Below are 20,805 nucleotides of genomic sequence, written 5' to 3'. Positions count from 1 at the left end.
TAAGAATTAGAAATTGTTTAGATCCAATAGCTTTTAAAATAGTTGTACAAAGTATCATTCTTCGATAAGCTGGATTATTGTAATAGCATCTATGCAGAGTGTTTAAATTTCTATTGAAGAAAATTCAAATTATTTAAAACACAGCTGCTCGATTAATCTTGAAGGCCCAAAAGACTGAAGGAATGGCATCCTTTCTAAAAACATTACATTGACTTCTCAAATTGTGTACCATGATTTTTAATATTACCCCCCCCCTCCCTTTTACAAAGCCATGTTAGCGATTATCATGTGGCAGCAGCCCCGAAGCCCTTTAAATCCCTATGGGCTCCGGGGCAGTTAATGCAGTGAGAATAATGACGACGTTAGGCCAACGCAGGACTTAAAGAGATCTGAATGGTGGAGGTAGAAAACAGAGCTGATGTGGATGTAGTACCAGTAACAAGACCTAGAGGGGAGAAGAGTCAAGGGGCCACATGTAGAGCCAATGGGGGATGCCGTTGGCCCTCTGGCCTTGCAACAAAGAACACTGTTCTACTGTATCTCCCAGAAATCAGAACTGGCCAGACTCCTTTAGATCAAGTTTCAAGTTTATTTAAATTTCTTATACCGCCTAATCAAACCTAGGTGGTGTACAAAAATGTTAAAACCGTCTATTAACTAAAATACAGTTTAAAAACACACAAAACTAAAACAACTTTAAAAGACTAATAAACTAAAAAAATTTTTAAAAAAATTACAAACAGAGACAAGAGGGAAAGAAGGGCTAGAACTACAATATGTAAAGATATTCAGCCAGAAACCATAAATATCTTATGCTGTACCTGAATGGACATCAAACGAGTGGCGAGCCTAAGAAAAAATAGTCTTGCATATTCAATGCTGGGACTCAGATATGGCCTGGCATTGAACATTTGCAAAACTAAATAATTAGGAGTATAAAGTCTGTATTGTCGGTATATGTTATATAACTAATTCAAATTAATTACCAGCTTCTTTAATTCTTTTATCCAAGAATACCATTATTCTTGCTTATTTATATTCCAGTACATTATATATGTGATTCCCTAATCTTAGTGTTAATTATTAAATATTAAAATTATTTCTTCCTACTATTAATAAGTGCTCAGTCTCTTATCTCCTGTATGGGAGCCACAACGAGATCATTCCGGGACCATCATCGCACTTATTGTATATCTTATTGTATATTATATCTGATCTCAGGGTATTAAACATCCAGCCTGTGCTTGTATATTTTTCTATTATGCTTTTCTACTAATAAATATAGCACTTATCTTATCCAGCTTGGATGATCGAGTCTCGTGGCTCCGCAGGATTCTTTTTCCAATGTGAGCAAATAAATATGTGCAAATGTGCTGACTAGTGAACTTTCTCTGCTCCCAGTTTTGCTCATGGTAGTCGGCATTTTTTTTAAAACACCAACTGCTGAAGGCTTAATATTGACCAAAAAGTTAATAAAATGCAGGCATATTCAACTAATTTTCATGAAGCGTACCAATTACTGTAAACAGACTTTACTAAAATCTTTTGGGATTGATGGACCATTTGTCTGATCAAGCTTACTACACTTCTCCCTCTGTATCCGCGGTGGTTAGGGGCAGAGCCAGCCCGCAAATATTTAAAAAACCCGAATAATATTCGGGCCGGTTCTGCCCCAACCCCCTCTTCCCCTCCCCACCCCGGTTATTTTAAGTCCTGTATGCCCCCCCCCTTACCTGGTGGTCTAGCAGTTTTTCAGACAGGAGCGATCTTCCCACGCTCCTGCACTGTGCAGATAGCGCACAGGAAATGGCTGCCTGAGCTACGATGGGAGCTCAAGGCAGCCATTTCTTGTGACCGTTCTGCACAGGGCAGGAGCGTGGGAAGATCGCTCCTACCCAAAAACCCGCTAGACCACCAGGTAAGGCTTAAGGGGGGATTTACAGGGCTTTAAATAGCCCGAAAAATGAAAATGATTTTTTTGGCTTAAAATCGCGAATAATTGAAACCGTAGATACAGAAACCGTGAATACGGAGGGGGAAGTGTATATATCTTCTGAGCCTTAATGTGTTTTAGTAGCTGGTGTACTTTCTCATTTTACAGGTAACCATAATTGGGTTCAGTTTGTCCTACTACATGTGCTACATTTATCATTTTGCTCTAACGGTGGACATTATTGATCGTCTGCAAAAGGGATTTTTCAGAGTATTCATAGATCTTACTTTCATCTCAGCTTGGGATAAGGTAAGCTATGAGTGAGGAACTCATAATTCATCTGGAAATTGAAACAAAAAGATGGGCTGTCTACATGTTTGTAATAGAGATTCTTCTGCTACTGACTGTTCCAAGCTGCTGTTCCTTTCTGTGGGAGAGGAAAAGGGATTGGAACTTGTATACTATACTGCCTTTTGTAATTTTACAAACACACTCAAAGTGGTTTACATACAGGTATTTCAAGTATTTTCCTCATCTGTCTTGTTGAGCTCACAATCTATCTAATGTACCTGGGGCAGTGGAGGATTAGGTGATTTCCCCAGGGTCACAGTTAGCAGTGAGAGGTTTGAACCCACACAGGGTACTGATTCTGTAGCTCTAACCACTACACTGCACTCCCCTCCCCTAGTCTTTATTACCAGTCTGGGGAGTCATAGATAAGTATGTGGGTTACAGGATGCTCAGTCTTTGTGAAACCTTCCCCGCCTTTCAAAGCAGCTGCATCCAAAGATATTGGAAGGACCTGTTGGAGGAACTGATATCATTACCACTAATGTTGGCCTAGAATTTAGAAAAGGATGCGTGAAATTTTGAAGCTACCTCAAGGCAGCAAGCAGCGTTGCACACAGGAGACTTACAAATACACAAAACAGCTTCAGAAAAGTCTCCAAGATAGTTGACTGAGGGCTAGATGCACAAAACATGGCCGTTAAGACCTTGTGGGTTGCTCGTGACTGATATTTTGGCTGACTCTGTAATAGCGATTAATGTTTCAAGAAGTTTGCATGCAAATTATTTTCATGGAAGTCCCATCTGATCAGTTGCTCTGAGAGCAGCTGAAACATGCACAGAGCTGGTGTGGGGAAGCCCTAACAGCTGAGTGGCAGGGGAAGCCCCAAAGTAGCCTCCTATCATTCCGTTGTGCCTCATTTTTTTAAAATGCTGTGCCGCCCCCCTCCCCCCCGGCACACCACTGACAGCCCTCCCAGATGACTCCCCCTCCGACAAACCAGAATGGAGGTAGGAGGGATGCCAATTCACTCCTGCTACTGCAATCCCCACCCACACCAGCAAAAATTGGCAGGAGGGATACCTTCCCCGCACCAGGATTCCTCAAAACATTCCCTCCCCTTCCTGAAAAAATAAAATCAGCAGGTTCAGATATTTTGAAATCAACCCCGATATATCTGAGAAGTCCTTGCATATCATGAAAAAAATCCCAAACAAATAAAATCCCTCTACATTAGTTTCAGGCCTGGCCATAATTACAATTAGTTACATATAATAAAAGATTCATTACAGTATGCTGTACTGGAGTTTTTGGGGAGAAATGGCCAATTTGATGGAAAAAGGGTCGTGATAAATGGAGTTTACGCTAAAGAAAGATAAGTGGATAGTAATGTGCTTCAAGGATCTGTCCTACAACTGGCTTTTAAGTGACAGCAAGGAGTTAGTAGGACAGGACCATCACTTTACATATATTAAACATAAGAACATAGAAACATAGAAACATAGAAAAAGACGGCAGATAAGGGCCGCGGCCCATCTAGTCTGCCCACCCTAATAACCCTCCCCTATTTAACTCTGTGCAGAGATCCCACTGACGATCCCATTTATTCTTAAAATCAGGCACGCTGCTTGCCTCGATCACCTGAAGTGGAAGTCTATTCCAGCGATCAACCACTCTTTCGGTGAAAAAGTATTTCCTGGTGTCGCCATGCCATTTCCCCCCCCCTGATTTTCCATGGATGTCCTCTTGTTGCCGTCGGACCCCTGAAGAAGAAGATATCTTCTTCTACCTTGATACGGCCCGTGAGGTATTTGAACGTCTCGATCATGTCTCCCCTCTCTCTGCGTTCCTCGAGTGAATATAGCCGTAATTTGTCCAGCCGTTCCTCGTACGGGAGATCCTTGAGTCCGGAAACCATCCGGGTGGCCATTCGCTGGACCAACTCAAGCCTCAGTACATCCTTGCGATAATGAGGCCTCCAGAATTGCACGCAATATTCCAGATGGGGCCTCACCATAGATCTATACAACGGCATAATGACTTCAGGCTTACGGCTGACGAAACTCCTACGTATACATCCTAAGATCTGCCTAGCCTTAGATGAAGCCCGTTCCACTTGATTGGCAGTCTTCATGTCTTCACTGATAATCACCCCTAGGTCCCGTTCTGCAACCGTCCTTGCTAGGATCTCGCCATTTAGGGTGTAAGTCTTGCATGGATTTTGACTGCCAAGATGCATGACTTTGCATTTCTTGGCATTAAAACTCAGTTGCCAGGTCTTTGACCATTGCTCCAATAGGAGTAGGTCATGTTTCATATTGTCCGTTGTGCTCTTGCTTGTTATATTACACAGTTTGGCGTCATCCGCGAATAACGTTATTTTACCACGAAGCCCCTCAACCAGGTCCCTTATAAAGATATTGAAAAGGATCGGGCCTAAGACCGAGCCCTGTGGCACCCCGCTGATCACTGCCGTCATTACGGAGGGGGTGCCGTTCACCACCACCCTCTGAAGCCTACCACCAAGCCAGTCCCCAACCCATTTTGTCAAAGTGTTACCTAATCCCATAGAACTCATTTTGCACAACAACCTGCGGTGTGGGACACTATCAAATGCTTTGCTGAAATCCAAGTATACAATGTCCAAGGACTCTCCAATATCAAGCTTCCCCGTCACCCAGTCAAAGAAGCTGATCAAGTTGGATTGGCAGGATTTCCCCTTGGTAAATCCATGTTGACGGGGATCCCGTAGATTCTCCTCATCCAGGATCTTATCTAATTGGTGTTTGATTAGGGTTTCCATTAGTTTGCTCACTATAGATGTGAGACTCACTGGTCTGTAGTTCTCAGCCTCTGTTCTGCAACCTTTTTTGTGGAGTGGGATGACGTTAGCCGTTTTCCAGTCCAACGGGACTCTACCTGTACTAAGGGAGAGATTGAAAAGAGCGGATAGTGGTTCCGCCAGGACGTCCCCTAACTCCCTGAGCACCCTGGGGTGTAGGTTGTCTGGCCCCATTGCTTTGTTAACCTTGAGTTTAGTCAGCTCACAGTAGACACTGCTTGTAACATAAGCAATGCCTCCACTGGGTCAGACCCGAGGTCCATCGTGCCCAGCAGTCCGCTCACGCGGCGGCCCAACAGGTCCAGGATCTGCGCAATAGCCCCCTATCTATACCCCTCTATCCCTTTTTCCAGCAGGAAATTGTCCAATCCTTTCTTGAACTCCAGTACCGTACTCTGTCCTATTACGTCCTCTGGAAGTGCATTCCAGGTGTCCACCACACGCTGGGTAAAGAAAAACTTCCTAGCATTTGTTTTGAATCTGCCCCCTTCCAATTTTTCCGAATGCCCTCTTGTTCTTATATGTTTTGAAAGTTTGAAGAATCTATCCCTCTCTACTTTCTCTATGCCCTTCATGATCTTGTAGGTCTCTATCATGTCTCCTCTGAGTCTCCGCTTTTCCAGGGAGAAGAGCCCCAGTCAGAACATTGGAGCGGACAAAATAAAAAGCAATACAAGAAAGTCTGAGTAGCAGTCAAGTGCATAGCAGCTGACATTCAGTACAAAAAACTGTTCTCATGCATTTAGAAGGCAGGAATTCAAGGAAGGAGTACTTAATGTATATACAGAAGAGATATTGGGGTGATCATATGTAATGATCAATACTTTGCTAAACAGTATGATAAGATCATGATAAGAACCAGAGGAATAGTAGGGTACATACAGTGGTATAGTACGGTGTGGGGGAGGGTAGATCATCCCAGGCGCTGACGCCAGTGCCTCTCCTCCTCTCCGCCCCCTTCATACCTGTTGAAATGTTCTCTAGCGTGGGACCAGGATGTGATGTCAGAAGGGAGCTAAGTCCGGTGCGAGTAGCAGGTGGCAAAGGCTGCTTATGAAGGTGAACATTTCAAGAGGTACCAGGGGGGAGGGGAGGAGGGGTGCTTAAGCAGCAAGAAAGAGTAGGGGGTTACAGCATGGAGATGCAGGGCGCCTCCCTCCCTCGCTATACTATTGGGTACGTAGGAAAGAGAGCCAATAGAAAAAGGAGTTAATAAGGCATTTTCATAAGTTCCTAGTAAGGCCTCATTTGTGGTATTGTGTCCATGTCTGAAGGCAGTACCTCTGCAAGGATATATGCAAAGCAGTGTTAGTCCAAACATGGTCTATGAAAGAAAAATGTGCTAAAAAAACCTACAAGCCTAAATATGTACTATATAAGCTAAATTTTATGTCAGTCAGCAAAGTGATATCCAAATCAGGGCTTTCAAAAGTTCCAGTCTCATACAAAAGGTTTGCTGTATGCAGAGTCTTTTGTAAAAAAATACATATAAGCTTGCAGTAAAAATATGTGTATTATGGTAACCTGTACAGCGGGAACAGCCATTCATAAAAAAAAGTAATGCTCAAAAGAATAGCGATACAACTTAGGGCTTTGTATGTATAAATGCCGATATTTACACATTTAAATAAGTATCACATTTGGCAACACTGAACATTCAAGGGGAGACAAGTAAGAAATTAATTTTATTTTTAAGTTAACTTTAAACACCAGAGAGATGAATACAATTGTCCCCTTAATCATTCCTCTAAACCTAGGTCCCAACAAAGCAGTTAGCTGACATATATGTGTGAATTGAGGAAAATGCAAAGAAGCTAGAATTCACTGTCATTTATACAAAAACTGCCTCTTGATCCATCTGTTCCCTGCCACAACTATGAATCTGAAAACTTCTTTTCATTCTAATATAAAAAGGACATGGACATGTCTGGGTTTTCTCAGACGTATCGTAACCCTAATCTTATATAAAATGTGGCTTATATATTTATCTAACTGATAATATATGGTGTCTTATCTTCTAGTGGACACGCTGTTTACATGGGATCATTTTGTTCTTCATGTTCATAAAATGCATCCGTCTTCTCCGTGTTCACAAAGCGATGGCTCCTTGTGTAGTAATGCTGCGGCTCTCCTGTTCCAGTGTAACTTTAATAGCGGTAAGGATGCTTATCTTTTTTTTAACTTTCCTTTTCTGTTTTAAAGTTACAATTATTTTACCCATGATCTTTATTATATTTTTAAAATAAACTATTAGACAAATTATTGTTCTGGCTTAGCCAAGCAAAAATCACGAAATGCAAATCTGACTGCACTGGCAACTCTACTGAAAACCCTTTTATATCGCAAAATTCTTACCAATCCTTTTTATAATGGTAGCATTTTTGAATTTGGTTTCCATTTAGAACTCAAAGATTCTAGAAGATTGTAGAATTCCTGGAGTAATTCCTTTTCCCAGCCATTGCCACAATATTCCTCTTTTAAACTCTTGTTATTCTAGCATAAGAACATGGATTTTTAGAGGCCTGGGAGATCATAACAACAGATCTTTGGGTCTTGGATATAAGAACATAAGAAGTTGCCTCCGCTGAGGCAGACCATAGGTCCATCCTGCTCAGCGGTCCGCACCCGCGGCGGCCCATCAGGCCCATTGCCTGAGCAATGGTCTATACCTATCTATACCCCCCAATCCCTTTTTCTTCTAGGAATCTATCCAAACCTTCTTTGAAACCATTTAATGTTTTCTTGTCTACAACAGCCTCTGGAAGCGCGTTCCATGTATCCACCACCCTCTGAGTGAAAAAGAACTTCCTAGCGTTTGTTCTAAACCTGTCCCCTTTCAATTTCTCCGAGTGCCCCCTTGTACTTGTGGCGCTTGTGTACTTGTCAGAGAAGGTTTGCATACCCTCTGTCCTACTGGTTTGTGGATTCTCTGGTGGGCCGACTGGTTCGGATGGTCCAAGTCCAGGCAACGTTAAACAGATTGCTGGATATTCAAGCCATTTGACCAGTTACTTGTTCTCCTCAGTGGCTAGCTATTCCAAAGTGATTCGGCTGACTCTAATGGTAGTCTTACACTACTACGGCTAGGGGTGAGATTGCCAAATATGAACTTTTTGTTGAATTTTTGTGTCATATCAAGAAAATGAATTACTGTGTAAAACTAATACACAATGGGGCTCATAATCGAAACGGAAATACGTCTAAAAACCGGCCTAATTCGGCACTTAGACGATCAGTGAGACAAGTCATCCAAGTGCTGATAATTGAACCGGGTTTTAGACGTATCTAAAAATGACTTAGGCCTTCACAGTGCTGCAGTATGCCCAGAGCTAAAAGGGGTGTTTATGGAGGATTTGGGCGGGATTTGGGCAGGACGTGAGCCGTCCTAAACTTAGTCGTACTGCATGTATAACCGAACGTTTTACATAACTGCCTAGACGGAACTTGGATGCTGTGACTTAGGCTATCTAAAGCCAGGTCTAAGTCACAAGAAGGTATCCAAAGTGACGAGATAACCACTGTAGGGACAAAGCACAGACCCCTACACACTGCCACAGTGATCACTAAGACCCCCCCCCCCACTGCCATAAAAATCGTAATAACAACTTTACATATCTGCCTCCAGAACATCAGCACCTGGCAGCCAAAGCCTAGTAGAGCTAAACAAAGGTGGCTTAAGTGGTCTGGGGGGTGGGCTAGTGAACCATGGAGAAGAGGACCCAGGCCCATAAGCCACTCTAACCACTGCATGCATGGTGAAATGTGCACCCCCCAAAAAAAAACCCCAAACCCTTATGTACTGTCATATAAGTGGCACCTGCAGCCAAAAGGGCTATTAAAAAAAAACCCCAAACCCTTATGTACCGTCATATAAGTGGCACCTGCAGCCAAAAGGGCTATTGGGGTGGTAGACAGGTAGATCTAGTCGATTCGGGGAGGGTTTGAGGGGGGGCTCACCATGACCTATAAGATTGTTGTGGTGAGATGTGTATGTGGCACACTTTTTTGTGAAGTTCACAGCAGTGCCCTGTAAGGTACCCCACTACTCTAGTGCAATGTTTGGGTGTCCAGTCCATCACTTTGCTGATCCTGCCCACATCCAAAAGGTCTTTTTCTAGGCATTTTTGACTTGGACAAATTTTTGGACAAAAATGGGGTATAAATATGGACGACTTAGCGGTCTGGACATACAGTTAGACAATTAAAAAAAAAATATGTTGGACGTATTTTTCGAAAATGGACCTTTTCCCATGTCTGACTTTGGTTGACTAGTGACTTAGGCCCAAAACGGACTTAGACGAATCTTTTGATTATGCCCCTCAATTTGTTTCCCATTGTTTGGATTTTATTAGGGTGAACTTTAGTGATATACAGGGTGGGCCTAAAGTAGGTATATAGTATTTATTCATTATTCCTTTTTATTTTACAGGTGTCACAAATAACATTTGTGTGAAGTTTTTGTTTCAGTTCCTCATTTCGCTTTTCCTCAATTATCATTCAGTAGTGTATTGTGCCCATTTGATACTAGTACAGTAAAAAAGTAATGAATAAATGCTTTATACCTATTTTTGACCCACACTGTATGTAGCAGACTGGTGCGTCAGGATGTGCTGAAATTTTGCTTTCTAATTTTGTCAGTTCAATTATTATTTTCTGTTAATATAGGACTTTTTATTTCTACTTTTGTTGCAGCTGGCTGGCATTGGGATCCTGGCAGCCTATGCTTCCCTGGGACGTGCACTGTACATTCCAGGCTTATACCCATTTAGCAATGCTGTACGATCATTTTGGACACTGGCACATTATTTCCTAGGCATCAGTGCAGCAAAATCACCAACATCTTTCTACAAATCTAATGAAGTATCTGTAGCTTGCTATTATGGAACACTTTTCCTTATAATGACCTTTTTATGGACCGGAATGGTATGTAATATGATTGTGTATCTCTTCGTAAAATTTAAGGGTCTATAAAAATAATGCACCATACTGAATAGTAGTAATAAATAAAACCCCTCTGAAATCAATATTCAAAGAACTTGTCTAAATCATTTTTGTAGCTGGACAAAACCTGAGATTTGAATATTTACTCCCTCTTCTTAGCTAATAAGGCGGTCCTTTTGCTACAGCTGTGGCAAAAGTGGCCTTAGTGCACCCCTTATGCGGGTCTTTCCTGTGTTCTAAGGTCACATGCCCGAAAATGGCACATTTTTTTCCATTTTCTCCATTACTGGTCATGTTCTAATTTTGCCATTAGCGCCCAGCCATTATAAAAACTTACCTTGTGAGCCCCTACCGCCACCTTTTTGTAGGCGGTAAGGGCCTCTGCGTTAATCAATTAGTGTGTGGCAATTCCTCACGCAGTAACTGATTAGTGCTGTTACACCTACTCTCCACCCCCTAACACACCCCTTTCCACAAAAAAAATTAAATATTTTGTAGCGTACAGTATAAGAGCGCAAAATTGGAGACCAGCACACGTCCCGCAGTAAGCCTTTTTTTTTAATGTGTTGTAAGTGCGTACTAGTGCTTACTGGCAATTCAGTAAAAGGACCCCAAGATTTCCCAGTTTTTCAGGTTCCCAGGTTTATTCAAATTTTTATATACTGCCCAATCAGAGAACTCTCTGGGTGGTTTGCAATACAAATATTAATAATAAGTGAGGAGAAAGAAAAATAGTGTGGAAAGTAATAGATAATAGCATGTGTGTGGAGATAACATAGCTACAGCATCCCATAAGCCTACCCAAAGAGGCCACCAGAACAAAGAAGGATCAGATGTTGCAAAATCAATCATTCCATTTTGGAAACTCAAAGATTAAAGTTTGAGCAATTAATGGCAGAAGCTGCAAGCACACAAAGGGTTAAATAATCTATAGGTAATGAAGAAGGGTGAAGGAAGGCAAAAAGAGCTGGGATTGGTTGAGAAAAAGGGTAATCTGAGGAAGAGAAATTAGACTGGATAATGGAAAGGATGAGGGTGGGCTGGTAAGATATCTGGGCTGAATATTAATGGCTAGCAGCTAAACCTGAATTGGCTATATTGCATGATAATTGCCAATAGTGAGCGCTGACTGGCCAAGTTTAGTGGCCAAATCAGGCCACATAAATAGCAGGCTTATCTTTGGCTGCTATTAATTTACACCTTCTTTTACTAAGCCATGGTAGAGGTTTCTACTGCGGCCCGGAGTGCTAAATTCTCTGACTCTCATAGGAATTCTATGAGTGTTGGAGCATTTAGCGCCCCAGGCTGCGGTAGAAACCTCTTCAGCTTAGTAAAAGAGAACCTTAACTGGCTAACCCTGAACATTGACTTAGCCGGTTATGATAACGCTGGCCAAACCACCCCCCCCCCTCCACTCTGAAATATTCAATGCTGGTCACTGGAAATGGTCTGAATATCAGCCCCATGTTTTTAGAATAGCGCCTAACTTCAAATTGGTGTCAAGTAATGCAAATTAACTCAAATTAAGGGCCATTATTGGTACTTGAAGCGAATTAGCACAAGTTTAAAAATTAAATTAGGTGCTTAACCCAAAGCACTACCAGAAGCAATTCCTATAGGTACTCTACCTCCTTTATGCCTTTCCCTCCAGGCCTACATGCATCAGTCCTTGGAGGTCCAGTAGACTGGTGTGTTATTCTTCTTCGATGATTATCATAAATTGTTATTGTGCAAAAATATATTTTCACATTTATACTAAATTCATAGTTTGCTCTTCCCTGCCTTTCTTTTTTAGCAACACACTATATCAAGAAGAACTGTTTGTTTTACAAAACCAACCCTCCTTTGTAAGGCTTCATTTTCTTTAGGAAATGAGCTGCAAATAAGCTTATTTTTGCCCTCATAATCCAGATGACCAGTTATAAAATTACCCTGATAGTGCCACAGAAGAGTGAGGGTGTACTGTTTAAGTTTTCAGTTTTATCAACATTTTTACCTTAAGGCTACAGCTCATGCACTGCTTCTCTAGTCTTGTGAGCTGTGCTGCTTGTTTGTAGCCTCTTAACAACTGGAATTTTTTGTAACTTTTATATTTTTATTTTTAAGACAGTCAAGGACCCTATAACACCCCTGAGGAAATTTTTATTTTGCCAAAACATGCCCGTGTTGGGTCATTTTTATTGTATGCTATCCTTTGGGTCACTTGTGACTGTATCAGTGGCGTACCAAGGAGGGGCGGGGGGGTTAGTCCGCTCCAGGTGCATGCCTTAGGGGGGGGTGCACAGCCGGCCAGGTCCGGGTTGTCCGGTGCCGGTCCACAGAAAATTCCTGCCGGTCCGCACAGGGCCGGCAAGATCGGATTGGGGCCATCGGCAGCGTCTGGCAATGAGCGGCATCGGCGCGCCCCTTCATGACACAATTCATGATCGGCAACAGGCCTTCCCCCCTCCTGCGACGGCACTCAAGTTTGGCAACGGCCCTCCTTCTCCCCCGGCATCAACAGAACTTCAGCTCGGCAATGCGGTGCTCAGCCCAAAGCTTCCCTCTGAATCAGCTTCCTGTTTCTGCTCAGGCTGTTCGAGTCAGAGGGAAGCTTTGGACTGAGCACCGCATTGCCGATCTGAAGTTCTGTTGATGCCGGGGGGAGAAGGAGGCTCATTGCTGATCTTAAGTGTCATTGTGGGGGGGGGGGGAGGGCATTGCCGATCTTGTTGCCAAAATCGGAAAAAAAGGTGAGCGGAAGGAAGAGAGATGGGCCTGTGGTGGATGGAGAGATTGAGAGAAGGGGGCAGATGATGGAAGTGGGGGGAAAGAGAGAGAAGGGACAGATGATAGAAGTGGGGGGAAAGAGAGAGAAGGGGCAGATGATGGAAGTGGGGAGAAGGGGCAGATGATGGAAGTGGGGGGAAGAGAGAGAAAGGGCAGATGATGGAAGTGGGGAGAAGGAGCAGATGATGGAAGTGGGGGGAAGAAAGAGAAGGGGCAAATGATGGAAGTGGGGAGAAGGGGCAGATGATGGAAGTTGGGGGAAGAGAGAGAAGGGGCAGTTGATGGAAGTGGGGGGAAGAGAGAGAAGGGGCAGATGATGGAAGTGGGGAGAGAGAAGAGGGCAGATGATGGAAGTGGGGAGAAGGGAGAGCAAATGCTGAATGGAAGTGGAGAAAGAGAAAACATACTGTATGGAAGGAGGGATAAAGAAAAAGGACATATGCTGGATGGGGGAAGAAGATAGAGTTAGTGAGATAGTGGAGGGGTGAAGGAAAGGGGTGGCATGCTGTGGGTAAACATAGTGAAAAGAGGGAAACTGAGGACTGCATAGTAAGAAAGAATTTAATTTAGATGGAGGCAGAAAATAAAGAAGGAAGACCAGAGAAGGAAAGGGAAGAGAGATGCCAGAGAGCGTGGAAGGAGACAGAAATATCAGATCTGAGTGAAGGAAATGAGAAGAGAGAGATGCTAAAAACCACAGAGGGGAGGCAAAGAGAGATGAAAGGAGAAAGATGCCAGACCATGAGGGAACAGAGGGAAAATGATAGATGCCAGACCAAAGGTGTGGGGGGGGGAGGTAGAGGAGAGATGGCAGGGGAAGACAGACAGTTTCTGGAAGGAGCAGACAGTGGATGGAATGGGCAGATGCTGGATTGAAGAGACAGGGGAGACGCTGGAAGTGGACAGAGAGAGGAGAAAGTACTAGATGGAAGAGGTAGAGAAAGAGGGCACATGATGGCAGGAGGAGATAAATAAAAGGAGGGCACATGATGGGGGGAAAAGGACTGAGTTAGGGAAATACTGGAGGGGGTGAGGGAAAGAGGTGGCGAGCTGAAGGTAGACAGTAAAAAAGGAAATTGATGAGAGGGTAGTAAGAACGTAATCTATATGGATGCAGGAAATAAATTGAAAAGGAAAATAAGGGAAGAAAGGGATTGCAGAAGAGAGGTGTGGGAGAGGGAAGGAGAGGAGAGAGATGCCAGACCAATGGGGGTGAAAAAAAAATGGAAGGGGGAGGCATACAGTTTCTGGAAGGGGCATAGAAGGAGAGAATATGCCATATAGGGGCAGAGAGACGGCAGACAGTGGATGGAAGGAAGAGAGTAACAAGAAGATGAGGAAAGTAGAAACCAGAGAAGACAAAGGTAGAACAAAAATTTTCTATTTATTTATTGCATTAGGAGACATGTGTCACTGTTTCTGTGGTGTTGCATTGTATGCAGAGTCCGGCTTCTTGCTGGTTCAATTTAACTTTTGTCTATGTATTTCTATTTTATCCCCCCTTTTACAAAACGGTGGAGCATTTTTTAGCGCCAGTCGTGATGGTAGCAGCTCTGATGCTCAGAATTCTATGAGCGTCAGAGCTGTTAAGACCGTGGCTAAAATTCACACTACAGTTTTTTAAAAGGGGGAGGGGTTAGTTTGTGATGACATATTCCATACTAGGCGAAGGTGTTTTCTGTGTTCTGTGTGTTCGAAAGACATGGTTTTCTGTTAGGACTGACGGAGTAGGATTGATCTGTACTAGTCTGGCTTGTTTAGTTTTACAATGGGTGTACTGATGTTGTACTGCTCACTGCAGTAAGTAAGATGCTGCCTTTTCCTAGGTACTCATGTGTGACGTGTGGATTGTTACTAAAAATCATGTTTTTTGTACAGATGGGGGGAGTAAAAATAATGATGGGCCCCGGGTGTCACATATGCTAGGTACGCCACTGGATTGTATACACCCTTTGTGGATTATTTTTAAGGTTTAAAAGCACACACAAACACACACACAACCATCGTCACTGCTAAATATTGGCCTGTTGATGTTTTTCTGACCCTTCCAGGACCCCCAGGTCTACTAATCAGAATTAACAGTCCCTTCAATCAAGGATTTATATTATACTAGAAACACAATTTCTTTGTTGTTGTGCCCTCTCTCTGGAATGCAATGCCATCGAACCTTCACTCTGAAAATTCCCTAAACAAGTTTAAAACACACCTTAAGACATTCCTCTTTTAATGATGCTTATCAAAATTCCAACTGAGTTCCCAAATAAAAATGGGAAAATAAAAATGGGAAAATAAAAATGCTTTCAGGAAGCGATACCCCACTTTTTCCTCTTGTTTTATCCTTCCCTTCTATTTATTTTCATTTATACAATGTATTTTTTAAAAAACTTTCCCTTCCCCTTTCTTTCCTTTTGTTCCATACCCATTGTAATCAAGTCTTTGTTTTGATCTCAATCCCCCTATTTTTATTAAACTTTTTTTGTTATACATAATTTTAATATTTTAAATAATTTTTTTACTTTTTATTATTGTAAGCCAACCAGTTACTTGTGATGGTCGGTATATCAAAATATTAATAAACTTGAAACCTCTGATGGAGTACCATTTCAATGACAGTAATCCCGATATCTGAAATATAAGCATAGCAAGGAAGGGGTGTGACATCAGTAGGGAGTATGTTTACAAATAGGATCATGATATACTTTTCTTTTTCACCCCTCATCTCCCTAAAATACCATTGAATTTAAAAAAAAACCCAGGGGATTAAAGTAAAAAATATTTTTTAGATAATACTGATATATAATCTCCATATTTCTTTTACATATTTATAGTTTTCAGAATATAGGTAGTGCTGTTCTTTAACCTATAAATCTCAGGGATTAGGATTGTGCATTGGGTTTCTTTAATATTGCTTTGAGTTACTGGGAATTCACTGGATGTGCACGTGCTGTTTTGATGTTCCAGGTAAGAGGGACTCTCACTTCAATAACAAAAGAAGCAAAGAAATCCCTTCGAAGTAAACACCTGGTAACATTTCATGAAGTCATGACCCACACATGGGAGAAGCTGTTATCATTCGTTGGACGGCCAAGGAACAAGTCAACTGAGAGTAATCTGGTGCAAAGCAGTGTAAGTTATTTGAAAGTAAAAGTCTTTTAAGTCCAGGTCTGTGCATAAGATTTAAAATTTTCACCAAACAAATAAAAATGAAACATTATGATATATATAGTGTGCAGAAATGGGTCCTGTGCAATAAAATTCTTGCTAAAATATGTTAGCATCCATTAACTAACCCCCTCTTTTATTAAACTGCGCTAGCAGTTTTTAGCGCAGAGAGCCGTGCTGAATGGTCCGCGCTGCTCCTGACGCTCATAGGAGCTCTACGAGCATCGGAAGCAGAGCGGGCCATTCAGTGTGGCTCACCACACTACAAACTGCTTGCGCAGTTTAATAGAGGAGGCCCTAACTATTATAACTGCATAGTATAACCACTCTTAATGGGAAATGCATATAGATGGACGTTTTCAAATCTTTGGGCAGACTTTTCCAATAAAAGCCCATCTGAAAAAACAGCAGAAGTAAATCTAATCTAATCTTCTATTTGTGTGTCGCTCATACCTATACAGGCTCAAGGTGACTTTAAAGAGAGGAGAGGGGAGGAGGAGAAGAGAAAGAGAGGGGAGGTGGATAGGTAGAAGGGGAGAGAGGGAGAGATAAGAGGGGGAGTGGGGGTGGGAGGGGAGGAGAAGAGGAGAGGATGCAGGAGATTAAGTGTCGACCAGATGGGTTTTCAGTTTTCTTCGGAAGATGATGTAGCAAGGTTTAGTTCTGGTCATTTCTGTAAGGCCATTTCAAGATTTTACTCCTAGAAAGGTAAGCCATGTAGTGAAGATTTTTATTGGATGGGAGATTTAGTAGCATCTGGTTGAGGGTTCTCTGAGATGTTTAAATGATCCTATGTACAGTACTTTGCACTCACAGGAAGTTTGAAAGGGAAAGTATGTGTATTCATCCTTGTAGAAAACGGGTGCAAAGCCTACCACCAAAGACAAACAGAGCAGGGTTTGGGCGTTACGACTGCAGATTTTATTCTCTGTGAAAACTGGATTTCAGTGGCGTGTGAACAGAACTTACAACCGCGTAGTTCAGTCATTAAATTTATTTCAGCATCTGTTCTTTTGATATTAGAATTTCTATTTGGATGAGTTTGAAAACCTGATGGATGAGCTGCTTTTTCGTCTTAACGCCTTCTCGGACAGCCTTCACCACTCACTTCCAATGAAGAAATGCAACTACGCTGAGGAGGAAGAGGAAGAAAATGCTTTGCTGTTTGGATCTGATTACTGCTGCAGTGTAGCCTCTGAGGTAAGTGCGGCATTATAAGACAATTGTTTGACAGGGGTACCTATAATCAGCACCCAAAGGGCATGTTGTAAGAGCATATTTTATAAACCAGTGACTCTGGATTATTGCGTCCAATATTGGTCGCCGTACGTTAAGAAGGATATGGCGATACTCGAGAGGGTTCAGAGGAGAGTGACACGTCTGACAAAAGGTTTGGAAAACCTTTCATACGCTGAGAGATTGGAGAAGCTGGGTCTCTTTTTTTCTGGAGAAGAGGAGACTTAGAGGGGATATGATAGAGACTTACAAGATCATGAAGAGCATAGAGAGAGTAGAGAGGGACATATTCTTCAAACTTTCGAAAAATAAAAGAACAAGAGGGCATTCGGAAAAGTTGAAAGGGGACAGATTCAAAACGAATGCTAGGAAGTTCTTCTTTACCCAACATGTGGTGTACACCCGGAATGCGCTTCCAGAGGACGTAATAGGGCAAAGTACGGTACTGGGGTTCAAGAAAGGATTGGACAATTTCCTGCTGGAAAAGGGGATAGAGGGGTATAGATAGAGGATTACTGCACAGGTCCTGGACCTTTTGGGCCGCCGCGTGAGCAGACTGCTGGGCACGATGGACCTCAGGTCTGACCCAGCGGAGGCATTGCTTATGTTCTTATGGCTCTCAACCTTTCTTTTGTTGTGACACACCTCACAAGAAATGTTCACATGTGCAACTAAGCTAAACTAAGAAAAAACTCTGTCATTTCATAATGCTAACAATGGTGCAAGAGAAATGTGGATAAAAGAGTGATGACTGACAGGGTGGAGGAGAGGGGGGTAGCCCAGAGACATGCAACATTTCTTGTTGGAAGTCGAACAAAATTAGAGGCTAGTTGAGGAGATTACCTGACTATGGCCTAGATTCACTAAGGGCACGGATCAGATCAGATCCGTGAGGGATCCTATCCAATCTGTGTCCAGGGGGACTGATTCACGAATCACCCTCATGCAAATGAGGGCAATCGGAATCACGTCCCCAACCGACTGCCAGGATTGCTCTGTAGTGATCCTGACGCATGCACAGACCATCTGTAGATGGTCTGTGCATGCGTCGAAGAGCAGCGACTTTTTAAAAAACATTTACCTAGCCCAGCGAGCCCATGGGCTTGCACTGCGGGGGAAGACCAAGGCAGCGCTTGGGGCAGAGAGCAGGTGATTCAGGGGCAGAGCGCAGCGCAGGATATTTGGGGCAGAGCAGGGCAGCAGGAGAGGAGATTCGGGGCAGAGCAGGGCAGCAGGAGAAAATTGTGGCAGAGATTCGGGGCAGAGAGAGCAGGAGATTCAGGGGCAGAGAGCTGGAAAGTCGGGGTAGAAAGCAGGCAGAGAGTAGGAGATGGCAGTCGGAAAGCAGTCGCTTGTTTGTGATCAGCAAGCCCAGTCTGTGTTGCAGGTTTTTTATTAGTGAATCGCTGCCTGCCATCATTTGAATGCCATTCCCCCTCATTTGCATGCGTGGATCGGAGGATGATCCGGACAGAGGTTTGTGAATCAGGTCAGAGGGGAATCGGGTCGCAAAGGGGTCGCAAACCGATCGGTACATGATCGGTTTGCTTAGTAAATCTAGCCCTATACCCCCAGAATTACCCATTACCTGAACTACACCAGGCCCTAAACTAATTCTCCCCAACTACCCTATACCCTCCAAACTACCCCACAAATATTCTAATCCACAAATATCCCTGCTCCCCCTTCCCCCAACACACACACACAAACTGAACTTTCTACCCAAATATCCTGGTCCCAACACAATCCTTAAAACTATTTTTCTACCTCATCCCTTTGCTATCCCAACCCTCCAACTGCACCCCCTCTGTTCTTATCATATTGTAGCATAGTCTGTGATATGACTGTTTTCTCATTCCAGAATGATATGAGGCAAAGAGGTAAACCAGTGCTAGATCTGAACTTCATCCTATCAGTTTTATAGTATGATTTAATGTGGGCCTTTTTCACTATTTCTTCTAGAAATCTCCTCTTGATGAAGACAATTTGAGGCATAAATTTACCAAAATGGAACAGGGATTGCTCACGAATGACCCAACAACAACCAACCTGTCCTTAGCTGAGATGATTCACACTCAGGAGGGTGTTTTGGGATCGAGCATTCAAAAGAGGTACAATATAACAGTGAATACCATTGAGGCGAATTTTATAACAGGGCACCAATAAACATTTACACAAAAAGCATCTACAGTAAAATGCCGCTTATCTGGACTAACCTTGGCAAAGAGCAGTCTGAATAAAGGGAAATCCGAGCAATTGTTATAATAATTATGAGTTTTCTTCTTTTTTCAATGCTCTTTGTTCCAGGTACCGGCTTGAGCTTGAAACATTTCAAGAGCTTTCACTGGGGTGTAAAAGAAACTCGCCCAGAAATGAATTCAGTATTGCAGGTGACCAAAATGCAAGCGAATTTCAGTCAACCAGCAGCATCGATTCTTGTTTGGACCATGGGAATAAACCATTCATCTGCCGTGATGATGGCCTGCAGGTGGAATTATTCTCTAAATCGTTTCAGGCAAAAATGTCAAAGAGCTCCATGTCAGATAGCAGCTCTCACAGTCAATGCAATGTTAGCCCAGCCTATTGTAATCTACAAAAAATGGGAGATGGTCTTATTTATTTGGTGCATGGGGCTCCATGTTTGGAAAAAGAATCTGCAGAGTTACAGAAGCTGGAAAGTAGTCTGTGCAGCTGGTCCCGCTGTGCTTCAGCCAGTGTAGCTTCCAAGAACCGCAGACCCCTCAAGCGGTCCCAGACCACAATCATCGAGCCTATAGATACTGTAAATGCAGGGATGAGCCTTCAAAGCAACTGCTACAGTGATGCATACCAAAGCTCAGACAGCAAGTTTTATCATGAATGTCAGCGGCCCCAGAGTGGAATCCTGGTGTCAAGTGCTACAAAATCCAGTGAAAATGAAGGGTGTCAAACTAAACAGAAGAAAAGTGAAGGAGAATGTGAAGAAGAAAGAACAGTGAAACAGAAGTCCAAAGCCAGAGAGAAACTTCTGAACACAATGTGGAAGAACAAACAGCAAACATCAGTGATTCCAATTGCAGAAGAACTACACATACACAATAGTAATTGCCAGGATCTCCCAGAGTCCATTAGGCAGTGCTGGTAATTAAATGGTTAAAATATATTATAAAAAAAAAAAAAAAAAAGAAAGATGCTAAAGTGAAAAAAAAATTTCATTGATTTCTTTTAAGTTCTGGTAGAAAAGGCCTATTCGAGGTTGAGGACACTATTATCCTGCATTTCTTTCCTTTTTAAATTTCTGGATTGCTTCATTGTTTGATAATTACCATAGAGTAAATTTTCTATGGTAACTGAGCAAAACGTGGCCATCTAAGTTTTAGGTTTAGTTTCACTTGAACTGAGCCATCTGAAAACTGATTGACAAAATTTGAACTTGTTGTTTGTTACTCAAACTTATATAATTAATATATAGAATTAGCATTGAAAATCAGAATCAGCTAGCTAATTTCCCCTTTTACTAAGCCATGGTAGAGGTTTGTATCGTGGCCTGAAGCACTAACCCCCTTTTTAATACAAACTGTAAAACGCTTATCAAAATTTTAATAAACTTAAAAAAACCTTAATCTTTAAAAACTTAACCCCCTCTTCTACGAA

The 20,805-nt window shown here is 42.5% G+C and overlaps 1 protein-coding gene across 3 annotated transcripts in view; it reads left to right on the top strand.

Moving 5' to 3' along the window:
• Positions 1–20,344, top strand: part of PKD1L1 (polycystin 1 like 1, transient receptor potential channel interacting) — a 331,908-nt gene extending 311,564 nt beyond the window's left edge. For all 3 annotated transcript variants that reach the window (XM_033930462.1, XM_033930461.1, XM_033930460.1), the window contains exons 58-64: positions 2,102–2,242; positions 7,086–7,220; positions 9,757–9,987; positions 15,736–15,900; positions 16,960–17,136; positions 19,135–19,283; positions 19,480–20,344. In XM_033930462.1, the coding sequence (XP_033786353.1) occupies positions 2,102–2,242; positions 7,086–7,220; positions 9,757–9,987; positions 15,736–15,900; positions 16,960–17,136; positions 19,135–19,283; positions 19,480–20,296 (1,815 nt within the window). In that variant the 3' untranslated portion in view covers positions 20,297–20,344. The remainder of the gene's footprint in view (positions 1–2,101; positions 2,243–7,085; positions 7,221–9,756; positions 9,988–15,735; positions 15,901–16,959; positions 17,137–19,134; positions 19,284–19,479) is intronic.
• Positions 20,345–20,805: the final 461 nt, after the last annotated feature.

This window comes from Geotrypetes seraphini, chromosome 2 (genome assembly GCF_902459505.1).
Source record: "Geotrypetes seraphini chromosome 2, aGeoSer1.1, whole genome shotgun sequence".
NCBI lineage: Eukaryota > Metazoa > Chordata > Amphibia > Gymnophiona > Dermophiidae > Geotrypetes > Geotrypetes seraphini.
This window is presented reverse-complemented; position numbering and strand designations above follow the sequence as displayed.